The sequence below is a fragment of the Erythrolamprus reginae genome, chromosome 9, assembly GCF_031021105.1.
Source record: "Erythrolamprus reginae isolate rEryReg1 chromosome 9, rEryReg1.hap1, whole genome shotgun sequence".
Taxonomy (NCBI): domain Eukaryota; kingdom Metazoa; phylum Chordata; class Lepidosauria; order Squamata; family Dipsadidae; genus Erythrolamprus; species Erythrolamprus reginae.
The window spans coordinates 8,947,898-8,975,658 of NC_091958.1; the positions used below are offsets into that span (position 1 = coordinate 8,947,898).

Sequence of the window (27,761 nt, forward strand, 5' to 3'; positions counted from 1 at the left end):
TGCCCTCATCACCTCGAGGTTCGACTACTGTAATGCTCTCTACATGGGGCTATCTTTCAAAAGTGTTCGGAAACTCCAGATCATGCAGAATGCAGCTGTGAGAGCAATCATGGGCTTTCCCAAATATGCCCATGTCTCACCAACACTCAGCAGTCTGCATTGGTTGCCGAACAGTTTCCGGTCACAATTCAAAGTGTTGGTTATGACCTATAAAGCCCTTCATGGCACCGGACCAGATTATCTCAGGGACCGCCTTCTGCTGCACGAATCCCAACGACCAGTTAGGTCCCACAGAGTGGGCCTTCTCCGGGTCCCGTCAAAAAAACAATGTCGTTTGGCGGGACCCAGGGGAAGAGCCTTCTCTGTGGTGGCCTCGGCCGTTTGGAACCAACTCCCCCCAGAGATTAGAATTGCCCCCACCCTCCTTGCCTTTCATAAGCTTCTTAAAACCCACCTCTGCCGTCAGGCATGGGGGAACTGAGGTATTCTTTCCCCCTAGGCCTTACAATTTACGCATGGTATGTTTGTATGTATGTTTGGTTTTATAATAAGGGTTTTTTTAGTTGTTTTAGTATTGGATTGTTACATGCTGTTTTTTGTCACTGTTGTTAGCCGCCCCGAGTGTGCAGAGAGAGGCAGCATACAAATCCAATAAATAAATAAAATAAATAAATTAAATAATTTAAATAAATTAAATAAATAAATTAAATAAATAAATAAATAAATAAAATAAAATAAAATAAGGAATTTGTCTTTGGTGCATATGCTCTCAGTGTACATAAGGAGAATAAAATATATTCATCAAGAATAAAAAGATAGAACACTTAGTGATAGTCAAGGTTAATAATAAGCTATCAAATCAAATAAAACAATATAAATTGAAAGATACAAGCAACATGGTTATAATCGTAAGTGGGAAGAGATGGGTCCTAGGAAGGAAGAGAAGAATAATAGTAATAGACTTAGTAAATTATTTGACAGTGTTGTGGGAATTAGTTGTTTAGCAGAGTGATGGCATTCGGGGGGAAAATAAAGGCCTGTAATTAACTCTTTATTTGCAGCAATCTGTAGTTTCATCACATAGAGCAAGTGATCATTCGAAGAAACCCTTCAAAACAAGGCGATGCAAATTCTAAACCAAGGTTCGACAAACCCAGGCGCCTGGTCGCCAGTGGCGCCTAGAAAATGTTGTCTGGCGCCTAGAGCCGCCTGGGCAGGGCGCTGCGGTGCCTCTGACCTCTCCGCTCCTGCCCGATGCCGGGGTTTCTGGCGCTCTCCTGCTGGGTCCCAAAGAAGGCAGGCAGGAAGGAGAGCTCCATTCTTCGCGCCTTTTTCCCGCCTTCCTTCTTTGGAGCCCAGCAGGAGAGCGCCAGAAACCGCGGCATCGAGCAGGAACCGGGAGGTCGGAGGCACCGGCACGGCAGCGCCCGCCCAGCTGAAGGCTCCCTGTCGCCATCGGCAAGTGTCCTTTGGGGCCCGGCGGGAGGGCACTGGCGGTGGGAGCGGGGGGGGGGGGGGCCGCGGCTGCAGCGGCACAGGCAGTCGCGGGGAGATGGCGGGGGGAGCGGGGGGCGGCTAAAGCGGCCCCGGGCACCGTTCCCTGTACGCTTTTCCAGGGGCGCGCAGGGAGCCGCGGCCACCCGCCCGCCTACCGGATTTCCCTCCGCGCGGCTGGGGAGGTGGATTCACCGCCCCCGCCAGCCCGATCTCCCTCCAGTGGCTGGTGACGTAGTTCTACCGCCCTCGCCAGCCTGATCTCCCTCCGTGGGGGGGTGGGGGGCGACGAACCGACGACCGGGGGCTGTCCGTCCGTGTTGGGTGGTGCAGGGCAGGCACAGGCAGCCCCAGGGGAGAACAAGGGAGGGAGAGAAAGGAAAGAGAGAGTAAGGGAGGGAGAGAAAATTGAATGAAGGAGGGAGAGAAAGAAAGAGTAAGAAGCAGAAAGGATAGAGAAAAAGGAAGAGAAAGGGAGGGGGAGAAAGGAAAGAGGGAGGAAGGGGGGGAGAGAAAATTGAATGAAGGAGGGAGAGAAAGAAAGAGTAAGAAGTAGAAAGGATAGAGAAAAAGGAAGAGAAAGGGAGGGAGAGAAAGGAAAGAGGGAGGAAGGGGGGGAGAGAAAATTGAATGAAGGAGGGAGAGAAAGAAAGAGTAAGAAGTAGAAAGGATAGAGAAAAAGGAAGAGAAAGGGAGGGAGAGAAAGGAAAGAGGGAGGAAGGGGGGGGAGAGAAAATTGAATGAAGGAGGGAGAGAAAGAAAGAGTAAGAAGTAGAAAGGATAGAGAAAAAGGAAGAGAAAGGGAGGGAGAGAAAGGAAAGAGAGAGAAAGGGAGAGAAAGGGAGGGAGAGAAAATTGAATGAAGGAGGGAGAGAAAGAAAGAGTAAGAAGTAGAAAGGATAGAGAAAAAGGAAGAGAAAGGGAGGGGGAGAAAGGAAAGAGGGAGGAAGGGGGAGAGAAAGAAGATATGAAGGAGGGAGAAAAAGAAAGAGAGATAGGAAGGAAAGAGGGAGAGAAAGGAATGAGAGAGAAAGGGAGGGAGAGAAAGGGAATGAAAGAGGGAGAAGGGGTGAGAGATAGAAAGGATAGACAGAAAGGGAGAGAAAGGAAAGAGAGAAAGGGAGGGAGAGGAAGGAAAGAGATGAGAGAGGAAGGAGGAGACAGAGGGGGTGAAAGCGATGTCAGGTGGAGACTCGGCAAAAAACCAAGTTTGCTTAAAAAAAATTCTGGCTCCTAAATTTTTTGGCTGGCTCCTAGATTCTGAACAACTTTGTCGACCCCTGTTCTAAACCACATTCTTGAATTTGGAGGCTTAAACAAACCAAACAAACCCGTTTCAACACAACATGATATTCCAACCAAGTCGTGGGAGTGGCAATCGCAGAAACTGGAGGGAAGACTGAACATGCATAAATTCCAGATGGTGTAAGAATAACCTGAACAGCGTACACTGATATTATCACAAGCAATCCGGGGTAGGAAAAGAGAGAGAGGCACATCTTATTTTCAGTCTCCAAACTGAAGACTGTTTTTAACTTTGATGTTATTGTTTGTTCTCTAACAAGTCAGAATTGTGAACCAAAAGTTCAGCCCCAATTCTGATTCGGAGGATAAATGAAGAACTCTGTGACTTTGGATGTAACACTAAGCAAAAATCACAGTGTTTTTCCCTGATGAATTTATCCCAGGAGCCGGCAACCTTAAACACTTGAAGAGCCACAAAGGTCCTAAACAGAAGACCTCCCCTTTCAAATTCTGGAGTTGACTAGATGTGTGGTTCCCTTACCATAGAGCCATGATTGCAAACCTGTGGCAACCTTGCCACAGGTGGCACACAGAGCTATATCTACTGGCACATAAGCCGTTGCCCTAGCTTAGCTCCAGCCTGCATGTGTGCACCACTGAGCTGATTTTTGGCTCGCATGTGTTGTGGTTAGCTCTGGCCCTGCTCCTGCCCCAAGGACTGTGGATGTGGGGGAGACATCCACATGCTGCAGGCCTGTTTTGCCCCCAGTGGAATCTGATGATGAAGGCTCCTCTGACCAAGAAGACATGAGTGACAGGGAGGAGGAGAGTGTGGCGGACAGCTCAGAAGGAGATAAATTATCTAGCTCCTCCTTGGATTCAGAACAAGAGTTAATGATACAGCCACGCATGCGGAGAGCGATGCATAGGTAGCAACAACTGAGAGATTATTATCAAAGAAAATGAGGCCACCTGTGGTTGGGTGGGGCTGTGGTCATTAGTGAGGCTGCTATAAAGAGCAGCCTGTGGGTTTGGCCATTGTGGAGGATTATCTGATCGTTGTGTTTTGTGACTGCTTTACTGACTTTGACCTTTTGTGTGCTGATTTTTCCCCGCTTTGAAACTAAACCAGAGCAAAGTGTGTTTCACTTTGTGAAAGAAAAAGGACTGTGAATTGCCTCACAGCTGCAAGCTAAGTATCACAGAACTGATAAGGGACTTGTACAAATTACCAGTTTGTTTGGAGACCAGTGCTCTTGGCTATACCAAAAGAGGGCTTAAGTTAAGTGAATTTTCCTTATAAAGAACATTGTTTTGAATTTTCAAATGTGTGTGTGTCTGAAATTTGTACCTGTGAATTTTTGGGAGGAGTCTACCAGAGAGCCTGACAGAACAGCATGGAGGCTGTTCTGTGGCTGTTCGGTATCCGAATTTTTGTTCAGATACCAAAGCAAATTTTTGCCAAAAATTTTGTTTGGTATCCGAAATGTACAAGAACCAAAGCGTTCGAGTACCGAGGTACCACTATATATATATATTTAAAAATGGCACCGACTAAACAAGTTCCGTGACATCATCATGACATCATGAGAGGGTCACTACCGGTTTATGTGAACCAGTCCAAACTGGGAGGAACCCACCTCTGGTATACATTGAGTTCACCCTACTGCACAAAATCGCGCCAACCAAAATCAAAGAAGAGAACATCGAGCCAGATTGCTTGCAGGACTGCCTTCTGCCGCATGAATCCCAGTGACCGGTTAGGTCTCAGAGTCGGCCTTCTCCAGTTCCCGTCAACTAGACAATGTCGCTTGGTGGGACCTAGGGGAAGAGCCTTCTCTGTGGGGGCTCCAGGCCTCTGGAATCAGCTCCCCCCGGAGATTCATACTGTCCCCACCCTCCTTGCCTTCCACAAGACTCATGTCTGTTGTTTGAATGGGAATGACTTTTAATGTTAGATTAAATACTCTAAATCACAGTCACTCATGCCCTCATCACCTCGAGGCTCGACTACTGTAATGCTCTCTACATGGGGCTACCTTTGAAGAGTGTTCGGAAACTTCAGATCATGCAGAATGCAGCTGCGAGAGCAATCATGGGCTTCCCCAAATATGCCCATGTTACTCCAACACTCTGCAGTCTGCATTGGTTGCCGATCAGTTTCCGGTCACAATTCAAAGTGTTGGTCATTACCTATAAAGCCCTTCATGGCACCGGACCAGGATATCTGCAAGACCGCCTTCTGCCGCACGAATCCCAGCGGCCGGTTAGGTCCCACAGAGTTGGTCTTCTCCGGGTCCCATCGACTAAACAATGTCATCTGGCGGGACCCAGGGGAAGAGCCTTCTCTGTGGCGGCTCTGACCCTCTGGAATCAGCTCCCGCCACAGATTAGAACTGCCCCTACCCTCCTTGCCTTTCATAAACTCCTTAAAAGCCACCTCTGTCGTCAAGCATGGGGGAACTGAGACATGTCCCCCTGCCAATGTAGTTTTTTGTGCATGATATGACTGTATGTATGGTTTTTTTATATTGGGGTTCCTTGCTTCTTAGATTTTTAAAATGTACCATTGTTATTTTAGATTCTAATTATTAGATTTGTCATTATATATTGTTTTTATCATTGTTGTGAGCCGCCCCGAGTCTGCGGAGAGGGACGGCATACAAGTCTAATAAATAATAATAATAATAATAATAATAATAATAATAATAATAAATAATAATAAATTAATTGGATTTAGGATATTTGTATTGTTTTTCTTTTACATGTTGTAAGATGCCCCGAGTCCTCGGAGAAAGGCGACATATAAATCCAACAAACAAGCATACAAATCCACTTCCGGTGTACATTGAACTCACCCTACTGTACAAAATCGCACCAACCAAAATTTAAGAAGAGAACACCTGGACGGCAACAATCATCTGCAATCAAGCATTCCTTTGATGTGAGTACTTAAAAAAAACACACCAAAACATCGTTTTGCAAAACAGAAATATCGAGAAGAGAGCGGGAGATGTTTCAACATCATTCTATCAGGTTGTTCAAAGCTATTCATGATCCAAAACCCGAGCTCGTTCTCGGTCCCCCGTGGAGAAGTACAAAGGCTGGAATCAGGAGAATGTTTTACTCCTGCGCAGAAAAACATCCAAGGATGCATAGTTACAGTTTAAGGCAAGGGTTGCTACAGATGCAAGGCTGAAGATATTTACTAGTGTTGTTCAACTTCTTTTTATTATTGTATCATTGTATTGTTTTTTTTATTGTTGTAAGCCACCCCGAGTCCTATGGGATTGGGTGGCATAGAAGTGGAATACATTAAGTTCCTAAAGATGTGTATGTATCCCACCCTCCGCCCCCGAAATCTAAGCAAATTCTCACAAAGAATGCAACTTGTCTTCTTGTAAGAACAGCAGGACCGAGAAGCTAAAGGCCATCCAAAAAAAAAAAAAAAGAATGCAAAATTCAGCGCAATTTGGAGAGCTAATTTCATCTCCGGGACCGCCTTCTGCCGCACGAATCCCAGCGACCAGAGTTGGCCTTCTCTGGGTCCCGTCAACTAAACAATGTCATTTGGTGGGACCCAGGGAAAGAGCCTTCTCTGTGGCGGCCCCGACCCTTTGGAACCAACTCTCCCCAGAGATCAGAGTTGCCCCCACCTTCCTTGCCTTTCGCAAGCTCCTTAAAACCCACCTCTGTTGTCAGGCATGGGGGAATTGAGACTTTCCCTCCCCCTAGGCTTATAAAATTTATGCATGGTATGTCTGTATGTATGATTGGTTTCTTAAACTGGGGTTTTTAAATTAACTTAAATATTAGATTTGTTTACATTGTCTTATTATTGTTGTTAGCCGCCCCGAGTCTACGGAGACGGGCAGCATACAAATCTGATAAATAAATAAATAAATAAATTTATGAAGTCTCTCTCTCTCTCTCTCTCTCTCTCTCTCTTTTTTGCAAAGAAAAACAAACTGCGTGCAGTAGGTTATCATTTTTTCTCCTTGTGGGGTTCCTGGGTGAAAGACAAGTGGAAAAGTCAGCAGTTGAACGTCTTCCCATCTCCAGCAGTGAAAACCTAAACCACAATTTTTATTTTTTTTTGCTTTTTTACTCTTGTATTTCCACTTAAGTGCCAGTTGCTAAAAAGCTACAGTTTAAGAATATGTTGGTTGAATAAATGCCTCTGTTGTCCATCTCGCCACGAAAACAAAAATAGGTAGATCTTGTACAGAGCACATTTAGCATTTTCCTTAAAAATTGCAAAATATTGACTCGGTTCATTGAATATCCTAAGCCATTGACATGCTTTAACTACTGTCCGCAACAGTACAGTAAATCAGGATTATGCAAAGTGTGGTTATGTCATAAGAGCTGATTCACTCTAAAAGTCAATCATGCTATAAGTCAGAATAGAATAGAATTCTTTATTGGCCAAGTGTGATTGGACGCACACAGAATTTGTCATGAACGTTGTTCATAGGGTTTGATGGGTCAGACATGACTTTGCAACTAACAACAACAAGACTTGGCTTGTATAGACCAGTGGTGGCAAACCTTTTTTCCCTCGGGTGTCGAAAAAGCGTGCACATGCGCTATTGCGCATGCCCAAGTGCCCACACCCATAATTCAGTGCCTGGGGAGGGCAAAAACTGCTTCCCCCACCCACCGGAAGCCCTCTGGAGGCCGGAAACGGACCGTTTCCCAACATCTGGTGGACTCAGTAGGCTTGCGTTTCGCCTTCCCCAGGCTCTAAAGCAGTGGTTCTCAAACTTTCTAATGCCGTGACCCCTTAATACAGTTCCTCGTGTTGTGGTGACCCCCAACCATAAGTCGAGCGCCAATTCTCCCAACAGAGCTTTGAGCTGATTGGCAGGAAGGTCATAGGGATACCCCCACTGTAAATACCCGATTGGTCAGTTGTAAAAATATGTTCCAAGCCGCCAGAAGAGAAACTTTAGTTCCTAACGCCAAGGGAAATTTGTCTTTTGCCCATGGTCTTAGGTGACCCCTATGAAATGGTCATTTGACCCCCCAAAAGGGGTCCCGACCCCCAGGTTGAGAACCACTGCTTTAAAGGCTTCCATGGAGCCGGAAGAGGGTAATAACACCCTCCCCCTGGAGGCCCTCTGGAAGTCAAAAATGCCCTCCTAGAGCCTCTGTGCCAGCCAAAACTCAGCTGGCCAGCACACACATGCATGTTGGAGCTGAGCTAGGGCAAAGACTCGCGTGCCAGCAGATATGGCTCCGCATGCCACCTATGGCACCCGCGCCATAGGGTCCCCATCACTGGTATAGGCTGACTTATTTTGTTTTAACTTGTTTTGGGAATCTAGGCATTGTGATTTATGGGTTAGCAAGTTTTACAAGTCCAGTCACTAGCAGCTGATTCACAAATTGTAATTAACCTAACCATGCCTAATTCCAGTCAACATCAACTTTTAAACCTCCCTTAAGAAGCAATGCTCATTTCGATCAATATGGGACTGACTACTCAGAGATTTATAATTCAGGCCACAGAGATCCATCCTATAGATATCAACTGAGAAAGAAAAATCCTTCCAAGAGCTCAGGAATTGTTCCTAAGGAGGTCTGCCAACAATTGACACACAAATCTCCTGTTATCACTCTGCAGATGTTAACAAAGTCTGTGTATTTTGCAGGGTGCTGTTTGCACTAGTAAGGCTTGTGCGTAATTCAAAGGGATTGTGCTGAAGTCACAACCAGAGAAGAATGAGAAGCCAAAAGTTAGATCATAAGTGGTCCTCAGAGCTCTGCAGAGTCTTCTGGTTCATTGCACTGAATTCATGTCACTGGAAACCATGAAGTTAGAAGCATCACCAGAGATGGCAAGTTGCTGTAAGTTGGCTAGTATGTGTGTGTGTGTGTATCTGTCTGTCTGTCTATCTAATCTACCTATATCATCTAGTTCTATCTCTATTTCTATCTCTCCATCTCTCTATCTCTATCTCTCTATCTATCTATCTATCTATCTATCTATCTATCTATCTATCTATCTATCTATCTATCTAATCTACCTATATCATCTATTTCTATCTCTATCTCTCTATCTCTCTATTAATCTATCTATCTACCTACCTACCTACCTATCATCTATTGATCTATCTATCTATCATCTATTTATCATCTATCCATCCATCCATCCACCCATCTATCCATCATGCTTTTTTGCAAAGAACAGCCCCAAAAGACACTTGTTAATCATAAAGAGCCTCATGGTAACCAGGAATAGGGCAAAAGAGACCCAATCCCATTCCCTTCTAGCACTGATGGTGTTACCTACTTAGGTAATGAAATGTCTGCAAGAAAGCAAGCTCAGAGAGCCCCCAAGGACTTCACAGAGCAAAAGATGTAAGTGTAAATCAATGAAAGCTTAGTTTTTTTACAAGATTATTTCTACAGGTAGCTAAACCACAGTGTGAATCTAGTCGCTGTAGTTTGTGGACCACAGTACTATACGCATGAATCATTGCTCTCTGCAATTTTTCAATAATTCATGGCTACATCAACTACAATTTTACAGAATGTAAAATGATCCGTCCAGTTGTTAATTTTGTTCTTGCTGGCCTGGTTATCCTCCTGAAAACTAAATTAATAATGTTGTAATATAATAGACTGTGGCCAAAATGCTTTATCTCACTTTTAAAGCAAATCTATAACACAAGCAACAAGGGCAACATAACCCCAATCAAGTATCTGTTTCTCTGCTACGTATTCAGGAATATGTCCTTGGATTTAGTCTGAGACATGGTTTTTTTTTTGCATACTTCTATATATGTCCTCAAAGAACCTACATGATCCAAGCATTTTTTTAAAATAAAAAGATAAAAACTAGATTACCTGTCCTATGCAATAGACAGCATTAGCTGGGTCCACATAACGTACTAACCCATAAAACATGTTTGGAAACATCTAGGCTTGGTTCAATGAATAGTTAAGTCAAAACCAACCAAACCATTTTATGTAAGATTTGAGCCCATCATCTACAAATTAGACCATGTCCAGTAGAACAGTGTTTCCCAACCTTGGCCACTTGAAGATATCTGGACTTCAACTCCCAGAATTCTGGGAGTTGAAGTCCAAATATCTTCAAGTGGCCAAGGTTGGGAAACACAGCAGTAGAACATCGGCAAAAGATCTTCCCAGAAAGGCCTTCATTAAAAACACTGGTTCATCTACTAACAACTACTGTAAAAATTATAAGCGACATTTTTAACAGACGTTGGGAACCTAGGAAGATGTTTTTGAGGGGCTCCTGGTTAGAGAAGTTTGCAGCCAACTCTGGAAAAACAACAACACTACCCCTTGTTACAACTGACTAAAGTCCTATGGGCAGTTATAGACCATGTGCCCAGTGTCAACCGTAGATTCCAAATGCTGAAGCATACACAAAAATCTCTGACACAAAATGTTGTCTTTAACCAAGAGGAGAAACCGAGCAACAGAGAAGCAAGGAATGAAAGCAAGATTTGCCTGCTGGGATTTGTTTTTCATGTTTGTACTTTTCCAGGTTCTTGTAAAAATACCTTAATTGCTAGTTTTGGATCCCTCAAGTCTCGTTTTACACTGACGCACAATTCTGGGTGTGTGGATGTTCTTAGATAGGGACAGCCCAAACAGAGGCTGCTAGTCATTCAATTCTGCTAGATGGATTTTAAAAAGGGGGGACATCCTGGATTTTTTGTCGCTAATGCTGTCTTCAAATCGCCAATAAACTGCGGGGAAATATACCCGTATATTTAATTAAGGTTCAAAATACTTGACTACACTCATACATCATGTTTAGCCATTTTAAAGCCATCCTTTATGAAACAATCCTTTATGAAATAACATTGTTATGAAATAACAATGAGGTAGACTTGGTGTATCAGATGGACTCAGGTGTTGTGGCCTAGAGGTAGGAGCTCTTGCCTCACAATCAGGAAGCTGGGAGTTCAATCCTAGGTCGAGGCAGATATAGGGTCTCCTGCTAGGTCAGGGGGTTGGACTAGATGACTTGCAAGGTCCCTTCCAACTCGTGTTAATCTATTAAGATTAAATCATAAACCATGGTTTGCAAACCACAACAATTAGGCTCCTGCAGCACAGGAAGTCCAAGCCCATCCAGTGGCATGTTAGTTTATCATTATTAATATTAATAATAATAATTATTAATTAATTAATTAATTAATTAATTAATTAATTAATTAGATTTGTATGCTGCCCTTCTCTGAAAATCCGGGTTGGCTCACAGAATAAATATAGAAACAAAACAAATCTAATACATTAAAAAACTACAGCTAAAAACCCTACATGATACTCAATCAGACAATCCAATCACACCATGCATCACATTTGTTGGTCAGGGGGGCAAGATCTAATTGCCCCAGGCCTGGCGACATAGGTGAGTCTTAAGACTCTTGCGGAAGGCGAGGAGGGTGGGGGCAGTACGAATCTCTGGGGGGGAGCTGATTCCAGAGGGCTGGGGCCCCCACAGAGAAGGCTCTTCCCCTAGCCCCTGCCAAACGACATTGTCTGGTTGATGGGACCTGGAGAAGGCCAACTCTGTGGGACTAGCTAGCCGCTGGATTTATGCGGCAGAAGGCGGTCCTGTAAGTAATCTGGTCCGATGCCATGTACGGCTTTGTAGGTCATTACCAACACTTTGAATTGTGTCTGGAAGCCAATCGACAACCAGTGCAGTCCGAGGAGTGTTGGAGAGACATTTTAGCATGATGCTACAAATCCAACTGACGGTTAAGACCAATAGCCCTTCTGATGACTATGGGTTAATGAGTACCAAAGGACTCTCTTTTAGACTTAATCCACGCATTGAAAGCCAAGGGAACAAGTTCTAGGCTTCAGAACAATTGCTGATCAATATTAAGATTGCTGGATTAGGGGATCCAGTTTGGAACCAAATGCTCAGCCAAGTTAATTCTTCCCGGTGCGTAACTATCAAGGCGACATCACAAGACCGAAGCCCTAAGTAAACTTCAGAGAATTAAAGTCAACTCTCTCTCAAACAGTGCTGGGCCAATAATCAGGAAATCTTAAAACTGAACAGATGGGAATTCACACGCACTCCCTTTATCTGTATCCACAAGGCCTTCAAACATAGCAAGCCCATGAGTCAAGGGGAAGGGGTCAGTGGGACAATCACTCGCTCATTGAGTATTTGGGGGGTGGGGACAGGTAACCACAGAGTGACAAGCACAGGAAATGGACTGAACTGAGTGACGTTCCTAGAAACATAGAAGACTGACGGCAGAAAAAGACCTCATGGTCCATCTAGTCTGCCCTTATACTATTTCCTGTATTTTATCTTACAATGGATATATGTTTATCCCAGGCATGTTTAAATTCAGTTACTGTGGATTTACCAACCACGTCTGCTGGAAGTTTGTTCCAAGCATCTACTACTCTTTCAGTGAAATAATATTTTCTCATGTTGCTTTTGATCTTTCCCCCAACTAACTTCAGATTGTGGCCCCTTGTTCTTGTGTTCACTTTCCTATTAAAAACACTTCTCTCCTGGACCTTATTTAACCCTTTAATATATTCAAATGTTTCGATCATGTCCCCCCTTTTTTACTGTCCTCCAGACTATACAGATTGAGTTCATGAAGTCTTTCCTGATACGTTTTATGCTTAAGACCTTCCACCATTCTCGTAGCCCGTCTTTGGACCCGTTCAATTTTGTCAATATCTTTTTGTAGGTGAGGTCTCCAGAACTGAACACAGTATTCCAAATGTGGTCTCACTAGAGGCCCAAGGCAAACTGTGGCTGTTTATCTGTGTTATTTTGTGGTTCCTGCTCTGAAGTTTCTGTTCCGTGCCGTTGGGAGTTTTCAACCCAGCTTTTTCAGACAAGTGGGAGGTGAAAACTCTGGGACTTGCTGTTTGCTTCAAAGATTCAAAAGGACTCCTGAAACGTCTTTGCTCATTCCAAGTTGTCTTTGTTTGTTTTTTCCTGTGTTTTTGTATGCGGCTGAAGTAAGCCTTGCACTATCATTGTTTTCGGACACTAAGAACTGTTTTGAGTAACCCTTTTTTGTTTATTTAATACAAGTTTGCTGATTAGCAGAGCACGTGTGTGTTTGATTTATTTTCCTTGGACTATTACGCATTGCCTGAGCCAGTCAGACAGAACAACATGTATGTACATTGAGAGCATAGGCATCAAGACAAATTCCTTGTGTGTCCAATCACACCTGACCAATAAAAAATTCTATAAGTTATCTGACTTTAAAGAGGGTTTAAAGGTTACAACCAGCACCCTTCAAACAGGGTTGGGAAACCAATGCCTCCAAATCAATTATTTCTAGTAATAATAAAAAAAACCATTTAAAAACCATCTCCATTAACAGAACCAAGCCAAAAACACTTAAGGGCAAAATCCACAAGGGGGGGAGAAATGGAAGTGTCCCACCTTCCGTCCCCAGGGTTAACTTTTTACAGAAACAAGATCTAAAACATAGCCTAGTTATCTATTGTTACATAAGGCCGAGGAAACCTGAGATTGCATCAGAAGAAAAGTCAATATGCCACTGAATATGCAATTGCATTCTTAGGCAAGTATCGGATCCAAAAGATGGGAGGTGGCTGTTTGCTTTTGCCTGGGTGTTTATTCCCAAAAGAACAAATGCTGCGTAATTACCTAGCAAAAATATTACAGGGCAAGAAAACTGGGTGTGTATGGGGGGTGTCACTGTATTACAAGCCTTCTGCCGCACGAATCCCAGCGACCAGTTAGGTCCCACAGAGTTGGCCTTCTCCGGGTCCCGTCAACTAAACAATGTCGTTTGGCGGGACCCAGGGGAAGAGCCTTCTCTGTGGCGGCCCCGACCCTTTGGAATCAACTCCCCCCAGATATCAGAGTTGCCCCCACCCTCCTAGCCTTTCGTAAGCTCCTTAAAACCCACCTCTGTCGTCAGGCATGGGGGAATTGACATGTTCCTTCCCCCCTAGGCTTGTAAAATTTATGTATGGTATGCTAGTGTGTATGATTGGTTTTAACTTGTGGTGTTTTAAAATTAATTTAAATATTGGATTTGTTTACATTGTATGGCGATTGCTGTGAGCCGCCCCGAGTCTGCGGAGAGGGGCGGCATACAAATCTGATTAATAAATAAATAATAAATAAATAATAAGATTGGACCGTCTACTTGAGTTGAACTGCCTCTTTCCATTTATTCGTCCCTCTTTTATTCTTTTTCTACTCTATCCTCAAGTCCCAGTTCTAAGGGCAGCCAACATTTGCAAAAGCTTCCTTGGGTAACTTCCCATAAATAAAGCCTGAAAATTAATTAAGGGCAGCTGGCTTATTTGACCAAACAAGATGACAAGGCAAGGAAAAACAACTCCAAGGTATTCTTCGACTTACAACTACTCTACTTCTGTTCTACTCTACTCTATTTCTATTCTATTCTACTTCTACTCTACTTCGATTCTACTATGCTCTACTCTATTTCTATTCTACTCTATTCTACTCTACTTTACTTTTAGACTTACAACTACTCTACTTCTGTTCTACTCTACTCTATTTCTATTCTACTCTACTTCGATTCTACTATGCTCTACTCTATTTCTATTCTACTCTATTCTACTTTACTCTACTTTTAGACTTACAACTACTCTACTTCTGTTCTACTCTACTCTATTTCTATTCTACTCTACTTCTACTCTACTTCTATTCTACTATGCTCTACTCTATTTCTATTCTACTCTATTCTACTTTACTCTACTTTTATTCTACTCTACTCTACTTCTACTCTACTCTATTTCTATTCTACTCTACTTCTACTCTACTTCTATTCTACTATGCTCTACTCTATTTCTATTCTACTCTATTCTACTTTACTTTTATTCTACTCTACTCTACTTCTACTCTACTCTATTTCTATTCTACTCTACTTCTACTCTACTGTATTCTACTTCTATTCTACTATGCTCTACTCTATTTCTATTCTACTCTATTCTACTTTACTCTACTTTTATTCTATTCTACTCTACTCTATTTCTTTTCTACTCTACTCTATTTCTACTCTTTTTCTACTTTACTCTTTTTCTATTCTACTCTATTTCTACTCTACTCTATTCTAAAACTATCCTCAAAGCCTTGGTGCAATATACTGAAGTTTGTAAGCCTTACGGTAGTGGAAGGACTCTCCTATCGTGTGAGCGCGGTCGCTCAGGGCTCGTTCCAAGCAATTCAGGTTATTGCGATGTGCAAACCATCAGCAATCCTCACCTCCACCCATGAAAATCTTATCTGGGACCTCCAGCTCCCCAAATTAGAGCCCACCCGCCAAAATTTGAGCCCATCCAATGACAGATCCCCAGCCAAGCCAGCTACCTTCAGCAGCTCCTTTTCGATCTCGCCCGCTTTCAAGACGATGGGGCCCCGCACCGCGTACTCCACCGCCTTGACCTGCGGGTTCATGGATTCCAACGTCAGGATCTTCTCGCGTGGCGCCTTCTCCTTCAGCTGCAGCGCGGGGGCTTCGGCGGCGGCGTTGCTCTGGCGAGCCAGCCCGAACCCGAGCTGGGCTGGATGCTCCGTTCCCATGGGCAGCCGGGTATTGAGGGGCCGTCGTCGGCATGGCTCTTTGCCGGTGGCCAGCCAGGCGAGGAAGCGCACAGCCTCGGCTCGGCGCTCAGGCAAGCGAGGGGGAGAGACGGCGGCGGCGGCTTCCCTACTAAGCCCCGACAAGCGATGCATGGCGCCTTTAGAGACCAAGGAAAAAAATTGACAAAAGTTACCATTCAGTCCTGATGCTGTTACCTAGTTGGGTCCCGAAACGTCTGCGGGCAATGAAGCTGAGCTCAAAAATTGCAATAGCAATTTATATACGGCTTCATCTCCTTTTACAAACCCCTCTAAGCGGTTTGCATAATCAGCCTATCCCCCTCTTTACCCACCTCGGAAGGATGGAAGGCTGAGTCAACGTCAGAAAGCAGCGAGGATCCTTCATTGCTGCCGAGAAGGCCAGGGGTTCGACCCTCGGAGGTTGAACTCAGCTTTCCATCCTTTTCCCCGAAGTCGGTAAAACGAAGACCCGGATTGTGGGCTGGGGGCGCGATAGGGCGGAGAGGGGTTGCAAAGCACTACGCAGCGATGGCAAAGTCTTGAGCGCTGTTGCTGTGTCAACCCTGAGCTGCAATGGTTCTCCTTTAGCGGGGAAGATTAAATCGGGGAGGGGGAGAAGGAGAAGCGACCCGCCCCCCCCCACCCCCCAGTACTGTAAAGGCGTTCGCCGCCCCCCATCTCACCCGCACCGGCGTCCCGGCAGAAGTGCAGCAGACCTCGGCTTGCAAAGCAGATAAGCAGAGTTGCAAAGCTTAACGCCCAGGTGCAACTGCTCCGATGCTCCTTCCAGCCGTCCGCATGCAAAAAAACCCCAGAGGGGCAGGGTGGGGGTGTTGCAGAGGCTGGACTTGCACCCCCGCGGAGCTCTCCAATGAGCGACCGGCCCTGGCTGCCTTTGCGAACCGATTCAGCTTGCAAAGCCGGCTCGGGGAAAGCCCATTGTCCGGCCCATCCTCCGCCCCACGCCTGCTGGACGCGGCACCGCCCAGACGGGCTGCCTTCCCAACAGCTGGTCGTGGAGGCATTGCACCAGCCGAAAACGCGCTGCCTGATGGGGCTTGTAGTTCCCCGGGGCCAGCTTTGCAGAGGAGGGGGGAGAGGAAACTACATCGCCCAGAATGCGCCCCGGGCGAGGGTGATGCTTGCCTTTGGCTCGGGTGCGTGTGGGTGTGTTTGTGTGCAAGTGGAGGAGGAAGAGGCGACACCCCCCCTCCAAAAAAAAATATCTGGTCCGCTCCTTTCCCCAAAGCGACCCCTCCCAAAAGAACCACTCATTGAATACAAATTAAATTAAAAAATTAAAATGAAGGGCGCACATAAGTGCACCAGCGTGCCTTCCGTCCCCTGTCCTAATGTTCCTTTTTTACTAGTGTCATGTATATGAATATTATTATATCTTTGCATACTACCAATATGTACTTGACAAAACAAACAAACAATAAATTTAATGTATGGTGTGATTGGACAGTATGATTGCACATTACACTAGGGCTTTTAGTTGTATTTTAAATTATTATATTTGTGCTACATGCTTATGTTTGTATCCCAGTTTTCAGAGAGGGGCAGCATATAAATATAATAATAATAATAATAATAATAATAATAATAATAATAATAATAATAATAATAATAATAATAACTGACTACAAGCATAGACACGATGCTGTGGCACAGATGATCCACTGGGACTTGTGCCGGAACTACCATTTCCCAGTGGCAAAGAACTGGTGGGATCATAAGCCCGAAAAAGTGGTCAAAAATGAGCAAGCAAAACTACTGTGGGACTTCCGACTTCAGACTGACCGAATTCTGAAGCATAACACACCAGACATCCTGATTGTGGAGGGAAAAAAAGTATGGATCATCGACATCACAATCCCAGGGGACAGCAGAATTGAGGAGAAGCAGCTAGAGAAATTATTGAAATACAAAGATCTAAAAATCAAGCTGCAATGACTCTGGCATAAGCCAGTGAAAGTGGTCCCAGTGGTACTTGGCATGCTGGGCGCAGTGCCAAAGGATCTCAGCAGACATTTGAAAACCATCAGAATTGACAAAATCTCCATCTGTCAATTGCAAAAGGCCGCTTTACTGGGATCGGCAAACATAATTCGCAGCTACATCACGCAGTCCAAGGTGCTTGGGAAGCGCCCGACTGGCGATGAAATACAAAATCCAGCATAGTGATCTCGTTTGCTGTGTTGTATTGACATAATAATAATAATAATAATAATAATAATAATAATAATAATAATAATAATAATAATAATAATAATTATTATTATTATTATTATTATTATTATTATTATTATTATTATTATTATCTATTCTGTGAGATGCCCCGAGTCTTCGGAGAAGGGTGGCATACAAATCTAATAAATAATAATAAAATAATAATAATAAACAAACAAATAAATAAAATAGCAAGAGAGAGAGAGAGGTGGTTTTGCATGCCAAAACCTGCTTCTGAATTTTGCAAGGCTTCGCAGCCAAAGATGCCCCGAGCGCAACCGTTAGTGGAAGAGAATTAGCTCAATGGGAAACACTACAGAAGGAAAAGATGATGGGGGATTTGCAGGGTTGCGATCCTCGCAAAGTTTTCTTCATTTTAAGGCGTCAGTCGCGCTTGAGACCGCTGGCACCATTTTATTTATTTATTTTGTCTAATACACAATGTAGGTTTCAGAGGATACAATCATAGTAAAGTACATCCTATGAAAATAGACTAACAATCCTGGGCCTTGAAAGTCTAGAACTACGGCGCCTAAAACACGATTTGAGTATTGCCCACAAGATCATATGCTGCAACATCCTACCAGTCAACGACTACTTCAGCTTCAACCGCAACAACACAAGAGCACGCAACAGATTCAAACTGAATACGAACCGCGCCAAACTTGACTGTAAAAAACTATGATTTCAACAATCGAGTTATCGAAGTGTGGAACTCATTACCTGACTCAATTGTGTCAACCCCTAACCCTCAACACTTCTCCTTTAGACTCATAGAAACATAGAAGACTGACAGCAGAAAAAGACCTCATGGTCCATCTAGTCTGCCCTTATACTATTTCCTGTATTTTATCTTACAATGGATATATGTTTATATGACTCTCCACGATTGACCTCTCCAGGTTCCTAAGAGGCCAGTAAGGGGCGTACATAAGTGCACTGGTGTGCCTTTCGTCCCCTGTCCAGTTGTCTTTCCTTTCTTTCACCTATCTTATATATTCTCTTCCTTTCATATATCCTCTCCTCTAAGTTCACTTTCACCCTCTTTTATATTATCACATCTCTATTTTTCTTCCTATGTATTTGTGTATTGGACAAATGAATGAATAAATAAATAAATAATAAATCAATAGAAGAATAGAAGGAAAGGCATTGGGAATAATATAGAATAGAATATAGAATGTAGAATAGAATTTAGAATAGAAGAATAGAAGGAAAGACATTGGGAATAATATAGAAGAAATCATTGGGAATAATAGAGTTTATATACACGGAGCAAGTAGAAATATAAGAGAGACATTAGGACAGGGGACGGAAGGCGCGCTAGTGCACTTATGCACGCCACTTGAGCCGCCGAAATTGTCAGCTAGGTGTTTAAGTCTGCTTTACTTTTAGTTGTAGTCTGATTTAATCCAGCCCTGGTGATGGAAAAGGATGGAGGATTCAGTGGTTTTTTCTGCAGAATGGCGACGGTTGGGGTAATTTAGCAAACTTTGGTTTGGTTGACCACAAGTTGACAGGTTGTGCAAGCAATAGCTGTACTCAAGCCTCGTTAGCTAATAAGGAAGAATTAAAGGACCATGTGAGTGGTCCCAAAGGATGAAGGAACAGTGTTCAGGCGTCTGCAAATGAACAGATTCCTTTGAGGCTCAGTATTTTTCCACTGAAGGGACCAACTTTATGGTGGAAAATAACCAACTTGATCAAAAATAAACGTACAGTAGGTACATTTTATGTCTATCTCAGGGGTTGCCTCAAAGAAGAGGGTGTCAACCTATTCTCCAAAGCACCTGAGGGCAGGACAAGAAGCAATGGGTGGAAACTAAACAAGGAGAAAAAGCAACATAGAATTAAGGAGAAATTTCCTGACAGTTAGAACAATTATTCGGTGGAACGACTTGCCTCCAAAAGTTGTGAATGCTCCAATACTGGAAGGTTTTTAAGAACGTGTTGGATAAATGTTTGTCTGAAGTGGTGTAGGGTTTCCTGCCTAAGCAAGGGGTTGGACTAGAAGACCTCTAAGATCCCTTCCAATTCATATTCTATTATTATCTTAGTGGCTTTGTTTTTGCAAATACTGATCCAGGATTAATTTACTTGGTTATTAGTTTGGCTCTGTTTTCTGTCTTCACCTGACATTTAAACCGCAAACTAGCCATATCTGACAGGAGAAGCTAGACCGAAATGTGGCCCTCTAGTCCAGTTTGTGGCTTGGTTGAAACACAAGGGGTGATTTATAGCCACAAAAGCAAATAAAGAAATTGGCACTGTTTAAAAGATAAACTAAAGGTTAGAGTTTGCAAAACACACCGCTGTGTCTCTGGGTGAGTGATGCCTTATTCCAGTGAAGGAATGTATTGGTGCATACGCACATGATAGAAGGGGGCTTTCCTTCAATCTAGAAAATGTGGACCAAAATTGTGTGAGACATTTAAAAGTTTTTCACTGTTGCTGTGACATGGTATGGCTTATCAAGGAAGGAAAGAAAAAGAGGAAGGCCTACTCTTCATATGTAATCATAAGCTGTAAAACTGCAGCATGATTCATGTTTGTAACCAGGTGACACATGATGTCATCCATACTCAATGTAACATATCTGAACCCAGAACATTGTTTAAATCATGGGTCCCCCAAACTTTGCAACTTCAAGACTTGTGGACTTCAACTCCCTGAATTCTCCAGCCAGCATAGCTTGAAGACCTCTGGTTTAAATTTTAGTACTAGTTTACATTATGTAGTTGTGTGTGTGTGTTTGTTTTTGTTTGTTTGTTTAAAACATTTGCATACCCCAGCCCCCCAGTCTGAGGACCCAGATTGTTGGGTACAATAGGTTGATTCTGTAAACCGCTTAAAGTGTGCTGTAAAACAGTAGTGTCAACCCCTAACCCCCAACATTTTCCCCTTAGACTATCCACGATTGACCTCTTAGAGGTCAGTAAGGGGCGTGCATAAGTGCACCAGTGTGACTTCAGTCCCCTGTCCAATTGTCTCTCCTTATCTCATTTATCTTTTCTTCCTTTCAAATATGTTCACCTATACTTTTATATCTTTTCTTCTATTCTTTTCTTTACTTATATTATTACATATCTTTCTCTTCAATGTGTATTATGTATTGGACAAAATAAATAAATAAAATAAAATAAGTGGTATATAAATCTAAGCAGGAGGTCTTCAAACTTGGCTGGAGAATTCTGGTTGCTGAAGTCCACAAGTCTTAAAGTTGCCAAGTTTGAAGACCCCTGGTCTAAGCGCTATTACTATAGCTCTGGGCAGTTCACGACAGCACTAACTATAAAACATAACCATTAAACAATAAAACAGCAAAACAATAAAATTAGAGGCCTTCGTCATCCCTTTAGGGTTCCCCACCAGGAATCTTCATTCCATTCTTTTTATCCCAATAGCATTTATTGATTTAGAGTTCGTTACTTATTGAATATGTAGTTTAAACTGTGTAACCATCTCTAAAGGTTATTAAAGGTGAAATGACTGGACTGCAACAATAAAACTCAATGTTAAAATATACAGAGTTAAAAAGGGAAGGGGAGAATAAAAACACGAGTATCACATTCAAACAGGAAGATCTGTGACATCGTTGCTTTTTCCTTTTCCTGTGACATGAATGCAAAACTTAGTCACATCCTCCAGCAGCATGACTCCAAAAAAATAAGACGTGCTTTAAGTTGCATCAACAAAAGGGTTATTTCCAAATCTCAGGAAGGAATTTTCTTATTTTGAGATAAGTCCTAAAGATATTTCAAGTCCTGTGTTAAGTCCTAAAGATATTTCAAGTCCTGTTTCAGATGCCTTTGGGATTCCTATTGCTGGTGTAGAAACCCAGAGAGACCGCCTTGAAGCAAATATTCAGAAACCATTATGCAGCAAAAAGGGGAAAGCATATTTTAAGTCCTGAGAAGGAAAATAGTATTCAGAAGAGATTTAGTCTGCTGCTCCCTGATCCTGCGGTGTTTGAAAAGGAGTGTAATGTGTGAATATGACTGGGTTTCCACATCACACTTGGGTTTTCATTTTTTTAAAATCACACAATCAAGCTGCAACATTTGATTTGCTCTCAAGCTGGTTCTCATCTTCTGGGGAATTGATTTCCTGATTTGGTCTATCCGGACAACTGATCAATGCATTGGACTCATTACATACATTGGCAACCTTCAGTCTCGAAAGATTGTGAGATTGTACTCTGGAAAGAGTTCCTAAAACAGCATCTAGTGTGGATTGTGTGCATTGGATTTTACGACCTAAAATCCATATCCTGGAATTAGATCCTGCATTGGGGTGGCGGGGCAGGTAGAGTGCTATACTGCAAGCCACTGAAGCTGACTGTAGATCTGAAGGTCAGCGGTTCAAATCTCATCACTGGCTCAAGGTTGACTCAGCCTTCCATCCTTCCGAGATGGGTAAAATGAGGACCCGGATTGTGGGGGCAATAGCCTAGCTCTGTTAAAAAGTGCTATTGCTAACATGTTGTAAGCTGCCCTGAGTCCAAGGAGAAGGGCGGCATAAAAATAGAATAAATAAATAAATAAATTTTACTTTTATTATTTTTATATGGCCATAAGACTAATCAATCAACTATAACCAATAAATGAAACCACCATCTAAATTGCCTCAAACTCTGAAATCTGACTCTGTAGTTAAAATAATGGCCAAGATTATGGGAAGTGACCAGAACATTATCACCAATCAAATATTTGTTATGATGCCTGATGCAATTCAGAGAAATATCCTGCTCACTGTTAATACTAAGCAGTGGTCTCTCTCAGATAAAATAACCAAAGTTAGCATATGGTGTCGTAGGCCTATCAGGGCATAATTCAAAGACAATTCTTACAAAACTCAGAAGCCTCATGTTCAAAGTACAATAATGTGCACCCAACCGTGTGGTCAGTATTTGGTTGATGACTAACATACTTTCCCAAACACATATAAAAAACCCAGCATATGCATTGCTTAGCTTTGACTTTACCTGTTAAATGAATCTGGTTGTTTTTACTTGTCCCCATAGTGCAGAAGATTAATCCAACTGATTTTGCTTTGCCCAGGAAATTGTCTTTAAGTGAAAAAATGAAAAGCTTAGTGAGATTTTGAAACCAAGTCTTATTCACACAATATACTAAACCAGAAAGAGGCGGACCCATGGTTTACAACCCCCAAATAGTTAGGAAATATTGGTGGTGCATTTATAATACCTCTGGTTTGTCTAAATATATATTTCACTTTATACAGTATTTTCATGTGTGTTGTATAATATTTTTCTCTTTTTGGCTCAGTGAAACAATGTTTAAAATAGAAACCTTTGTTGATCCAGAAACCAAATGATGTTAATTAAACCAAGAGCTTGGTAACAATTTGTCAGTTTTTCCACTTGTAACATGTTGGGCTGCTTATTTAATTTTGCTTTATACATTTCTTCCCTTGGAAAATATAGTTGCGTACTTTGTTGTAGTTAGCATACTTAAACAATAACCCTTCCAAGGATAGCTTTTTTTTTTTTTTTTTAAATGACAGACTCACATTCCTAAAATCACAAACAGGCCCAGTCAGGCTTTTCATATTATTCTTATTCTGGAACCAAACACCCACTTTTCATGTTTGTGCAATTTAGCTCAATGTTTTGGCAACAGTTCCAGTTAAAAAGTAGTGTTTCTATGCACGGCACGCAAAAGAAATATTCAGATGGCCTGTAGTAACTTGCATCTAGTTAGGCTCAATGGAAGAGAAGCTATATAGGATGTTTTCTTTATCTTTCACACCCAAAGTTTAATTATGCCAGTATTTGCGTTTACCATTACTAAATAATTGATTGTTTATACACCATCAAGTTGAAGCTAACAATTAGCAATTGATGTGAAAACATTTACAGACCCCTCACATCCTGAACACTAGAGAGCACTGCACACCAGAACTACTAGACACAAGAACAGCTCCCCCCACCCAAATGCCATCACTTTGCTAAAGAAATAATTCTCTCACCACTGTCAAACTATTTACTAAGTCTGCACTACTATTAATCTTCTAATCGTTCCCATCATCCATCTCCTCCCACTAATGACTGATGACTAATTTTATTGCTTGTGTCCTTACAATTTATATTGACTGGTTCCTAATATTTCTTGCTTATTTATATCTGGAATATCCTCATGTTGTACCTTATGATTCTTGACGAACATATCTTTTCCTTTATATACATTGACAGCACATACACTAGAACAAATTCCTTGTGTGTCCAATCACACTTGGCCAATACAAATTTTCTCTTCTCTTCTCTTCTCCTATCCTATCCTGCCATGCTGGTTTATTTATTTATTTATTGGATTTGTATGCCGCCCCTCTCCGGAGACTCGGGGCGGCTAACAGCAACAATAAAGCAGTGTACAATAGTAGTCTGATGTTAGAAACAATTAAAAACACATTAATATAAAAAAAACCAAACATACATACATACATACCATGCATAGAATTGTAAAGGCCTAGGGGGAAGAGGGTCTCAATTCCCCCATGCCTGATGGAAGAGGTGGGTTTTAAGCAGCTTACGAAAGGCAAGGAGGGTGAGGGCAATTCTAATCTTTGGAGGGAGTTGGTTCCAGAGGGCCGGGGCCGCCACAGGGAAGGCTCTTCCCCTGGGTCTCGTCAAGCGACATTCTTTAGTTGACAGGACCTGGAGAAGATCCACTCTGTGGGACCTAACTGGTCGCTGGGATTCATGCAGCAGAAGCTGGTCCCTGAGATAATCTGGTCCGGTGCCATGAAGGGCTTTATAAGTCATAACCAACACTTTGAATTGTGATCGGAAACTGATCGGCAACCAATGCAGACTGCGGAGTGTTGGTGTAACATAGGCATATTTGGTTGCTAGACTGACTCTCTTTTCTGGATTCATCTGACCATAAAGCATAAACTAACCATATTTACAGGAGAAGGTAGGCTAAAATGTTCTCTAATTTATGGCTTGACCAGCTGATGATTTATTGCAGCAAACACAGAATTTTGCACTACTTGCAGATAAACTTGTATTAAGAGTTTGCTTTCCCTATCTGATCTTCCAATGGCGAACCCATAATCAAATGCATTCATCTTGTGCTGGGTGTCTTCTCCAATTTCCTTCCAGCTTTCTCAGGATTATAGATTATCTCAAGAGGATTGTGTTTTTACATAATGTTTTCAAGATAGGATCATCTGAGCCTGGTTGTTCCCTATTGATTTTTGTTTTGTCAGAAGGTCGCAGAAGGTGATCCCATGAGTCCAAGACACTGCAGCCATCATAAATGCATGGCGTCATGTTGTAAGTGTGAAAAATGGTCATCGTTCGCTTTTTTTCAGTGCTGTTGTAACTTTGAATGGTCACTAAACAAACTGTTGTAAGTCAAGGACTACCTGTATCTTCTTTGGTCACTCTAAGGCTGGTGGCTGTACAGCAGGGGTGGGTTCTAACTTATGACGCTATCAGTTTGTTTTCTTCTGTGTAATGAGGGTGCGTTTTATTTATTTATTTATTTATTTTTTATTTATTAGATTTGTATGCCGCCCCTCTCCGAAGACTCCGGGCGGCTCACAACAGCAATAAAAACAATATAGCAGTGGAACAAATCTAATATTAAAAACATATAAAACCCTATCATTATTTAAAAACCCCAAACAGCATTCATACCAAACATAAAACAAAGTATAAAAAAGCCTGGGGGAAAGGTGTCTCACCTCCTCCATGCCTGGCGGTATAAGTGAGTCTTGAGTAGTTTACGAAAGACAGGAAGGGTGGGGGCAGTTCTAATCTCCGGGGGAAGTTGGTTCCAGAGGGCTGGGGCCGCCACAGAGAAGGCTCTTCCCTTGGGGCCTACCAAACGACATTGTTTAGTCAACGGGACCCGGAGAAGGCCAACTCTGTGGGACCTTATCGGTCGCTGAGATTCGTGCGGTAGCAGGCGGTTCTGGAGGTACTCTGGCCCAATGCCATGTAGGGTTTTAAAGGTCATGACCAACACTTTAAATTGTGACCGGAAACTGATCGGCAGCCAATGGAAGCCCAAAACTTCAGGGGGGGGAAAAGCCAGAAACAACATGGCAACTGCATGCATAGTGCCAGTAACTTGGCTTTTGCACCTGCATAGAAGAAAAAATAAATGAAAATAATAATTTAAAAAATCCCCCAAAAATGATGGTGGTGCCCCTGGACTGAACTGGATCCTTGATGTCATCATGATGTCACCAGCAGGTCGCTACCAGTTCGGGCGAACCGGTCTGAACTGGGAGGAATCCACCACTGGCTGTTTTCATTAATTTTGTCTTTATAATTGAGAGTAGCTCTGATAATCAGTTGAGTATTTCTCTCTTCATGTCACTGATGTTGGTAGGAGCTATCACTGAACATAGCTGCTAGATTAAAGACAGATGTAGCAAGTAATTCTATTATTGGATGTCACCTGAAACAGCTGTTGAAACACTTACGTCTTTTTAGTTTAAGCACTTCTTTGTTATTCTTGCAACATTGGTTCTTTTATTGAGAAAACTATATTTAAAATGTATGGAGGGAAGGAGGAAATTAAATGATAATGCTGACCCAGAATGTTTCAGCAACAAAGAGGACCTAGTGCGTAAGACAGAAAGTTAAAATGATGCCCAATTTGCATAAATCCAGAATGAAAAATTTTAAAGGATTATGATTCACCGGCTTTTAGTATTGCTGAAATCTATGTTAAATGACAATTAGCTTCCAAAACTGGTCTTCAGACATCCATGGATAGACCCAAATGTGATGTAATATTATTAGCATGTCTATGAATTGGCTAAAACAATATCCATAATGAAATGAATATATGGAGATTTATGGAGAGCAAAGGAGAAAATTAAAGTGAAAGGTTATGATCTGTTAAGCATAAATCATTAGTATTGTGAAACAGCAACAGACTAATAGATTGGCTGCTCCCAAAGGATATGAATGGATCTATTTAGGAAAAACAAATTCTAATGTGATTTATAGGATTTTTCTTTAATGTCTATGTAATTAATCATGGGAGAATCACATTAGTGTTATAAGAAATGCATTAACTGGGATTAGAGGAGAGCAGTATAACCTTCATGTATTATTCTTGGCATGTTCATTGTAAATACTTCTGCCTGTTTTTATTCCTTGTGGTTTGGTAGCATCTTAATTCTGCATAGACTGGGAATTTGTATTTGATAAACATGATCTTTTCAAATTCAGTTATGATTTGTTTACATCTTTTATCTCTGCCCTAAAGTTTCTGACAACTTGTGAATTTCCTTTATTTTTGCTGATTACAGCATGCATTTTATAAAGCAGCTGGAAAGAGAGGTTAATGTGTAAAAGTTACTGTCCTTGAGTAACACTGTACTGTACTACTTGTTTTCACAGAGTAGAAACTGTAAGATTAAACTTTTTAAGTCGTGAGAGAACACGCAGTGGTTGGGAAATAAAACTGAACTCTTGAAGCACATAGACTAGAGCATCTGCATGAAGAACTATGGGGAGTGGTGCACAAAAAGGCAAGATTATACTTGCTTTAACAGACATTTTTTTTCCTTTGGAATTTTCTGCTCATTTCAATGAGGCAATTCAAATCTGTGAACCATCCGCCCACATTATTTGAATTAACATGCTAAGTATTCTAGTTTAGAGTGATAACAACAAACACGGGGCAAAATGATGGATGAGCTTATATGTGAAATTTATGTTTATATTTATTACTGCCAGTTTATAAATGCCTATATTTTAAGTGACTAATGCATTCATAAATTAAAATGCCTTCTCCAGGTTTTAGTTTTTGGTATCTTTTGTCCTGTTTTGACTCTCATGGGAATGTTTGCAATATGTGGTCAAGATGGTAGCCATGATGGTTTAATTGAAGTTCCGTCCACATGTTAAGTTCATAAAAAACAACTGGAGCTTCCATTGCAGGTACCACCTCGACTTTTCAATCGTATCTGGGGACACTCCTACAATCCTATAGGCATTTCTTGGCCAACATTTTGTCTTGATGTTGGTGCTAACATTTGAAATCAAGCCGCCCAGCATTGCTTTGGATAATGAGTTGGGAGGTATATAAATTTAATATTGTTTTGAAAGAAAGGAGTTTTGTACGTAGGACTTTTGTAAGATCCCAACCCAGTTAACTTGAGATATTTACAAGAGACTTGATGTCTGCCAACTCATTAGTCTTGTAGGTGAACT

At 42.1% G+C, this 27,761-nt stretch overlaps 1 protein-coding gene across 3 annotated transcripts in view; it reads right to left on the bottom strand.

The window, feature by feature from the left end:
• Positions 1–16,335, bottom strand: part of GPT2 (glutamic--pyruvic transaminase 2) — a 37,205-nt gene extending 20,870 nt beyond the window's left edge. The window contains exons 1-2 of one of the 3 annotated variants that reach the window (XM_070760263.1): positions 16,009–16,335; positions 15,092–15,462 (exon numbers count right to left, since the gene is read on the bottom strand). In XM_070760263.1, coding sequence (XP_070616364.1) covers positions 15,092–15,457 — 366 coding nt within the window. In that variant the 5' untranslated portion in view covers positions 15,458–15,462; positions 16,009–16,335. Of the gene's footprint in view, positions 1–15,091; positions 15,463–15,657 lie in introns of all 3 variants that reach the window. The other 2 variants (XM_070760260.1, XM_070760261.1) reach the window with 2 other exon arrangements.
• Between the last annotated feature and the right edge of the window lie 11,426 nt (positions 16,336–27,761).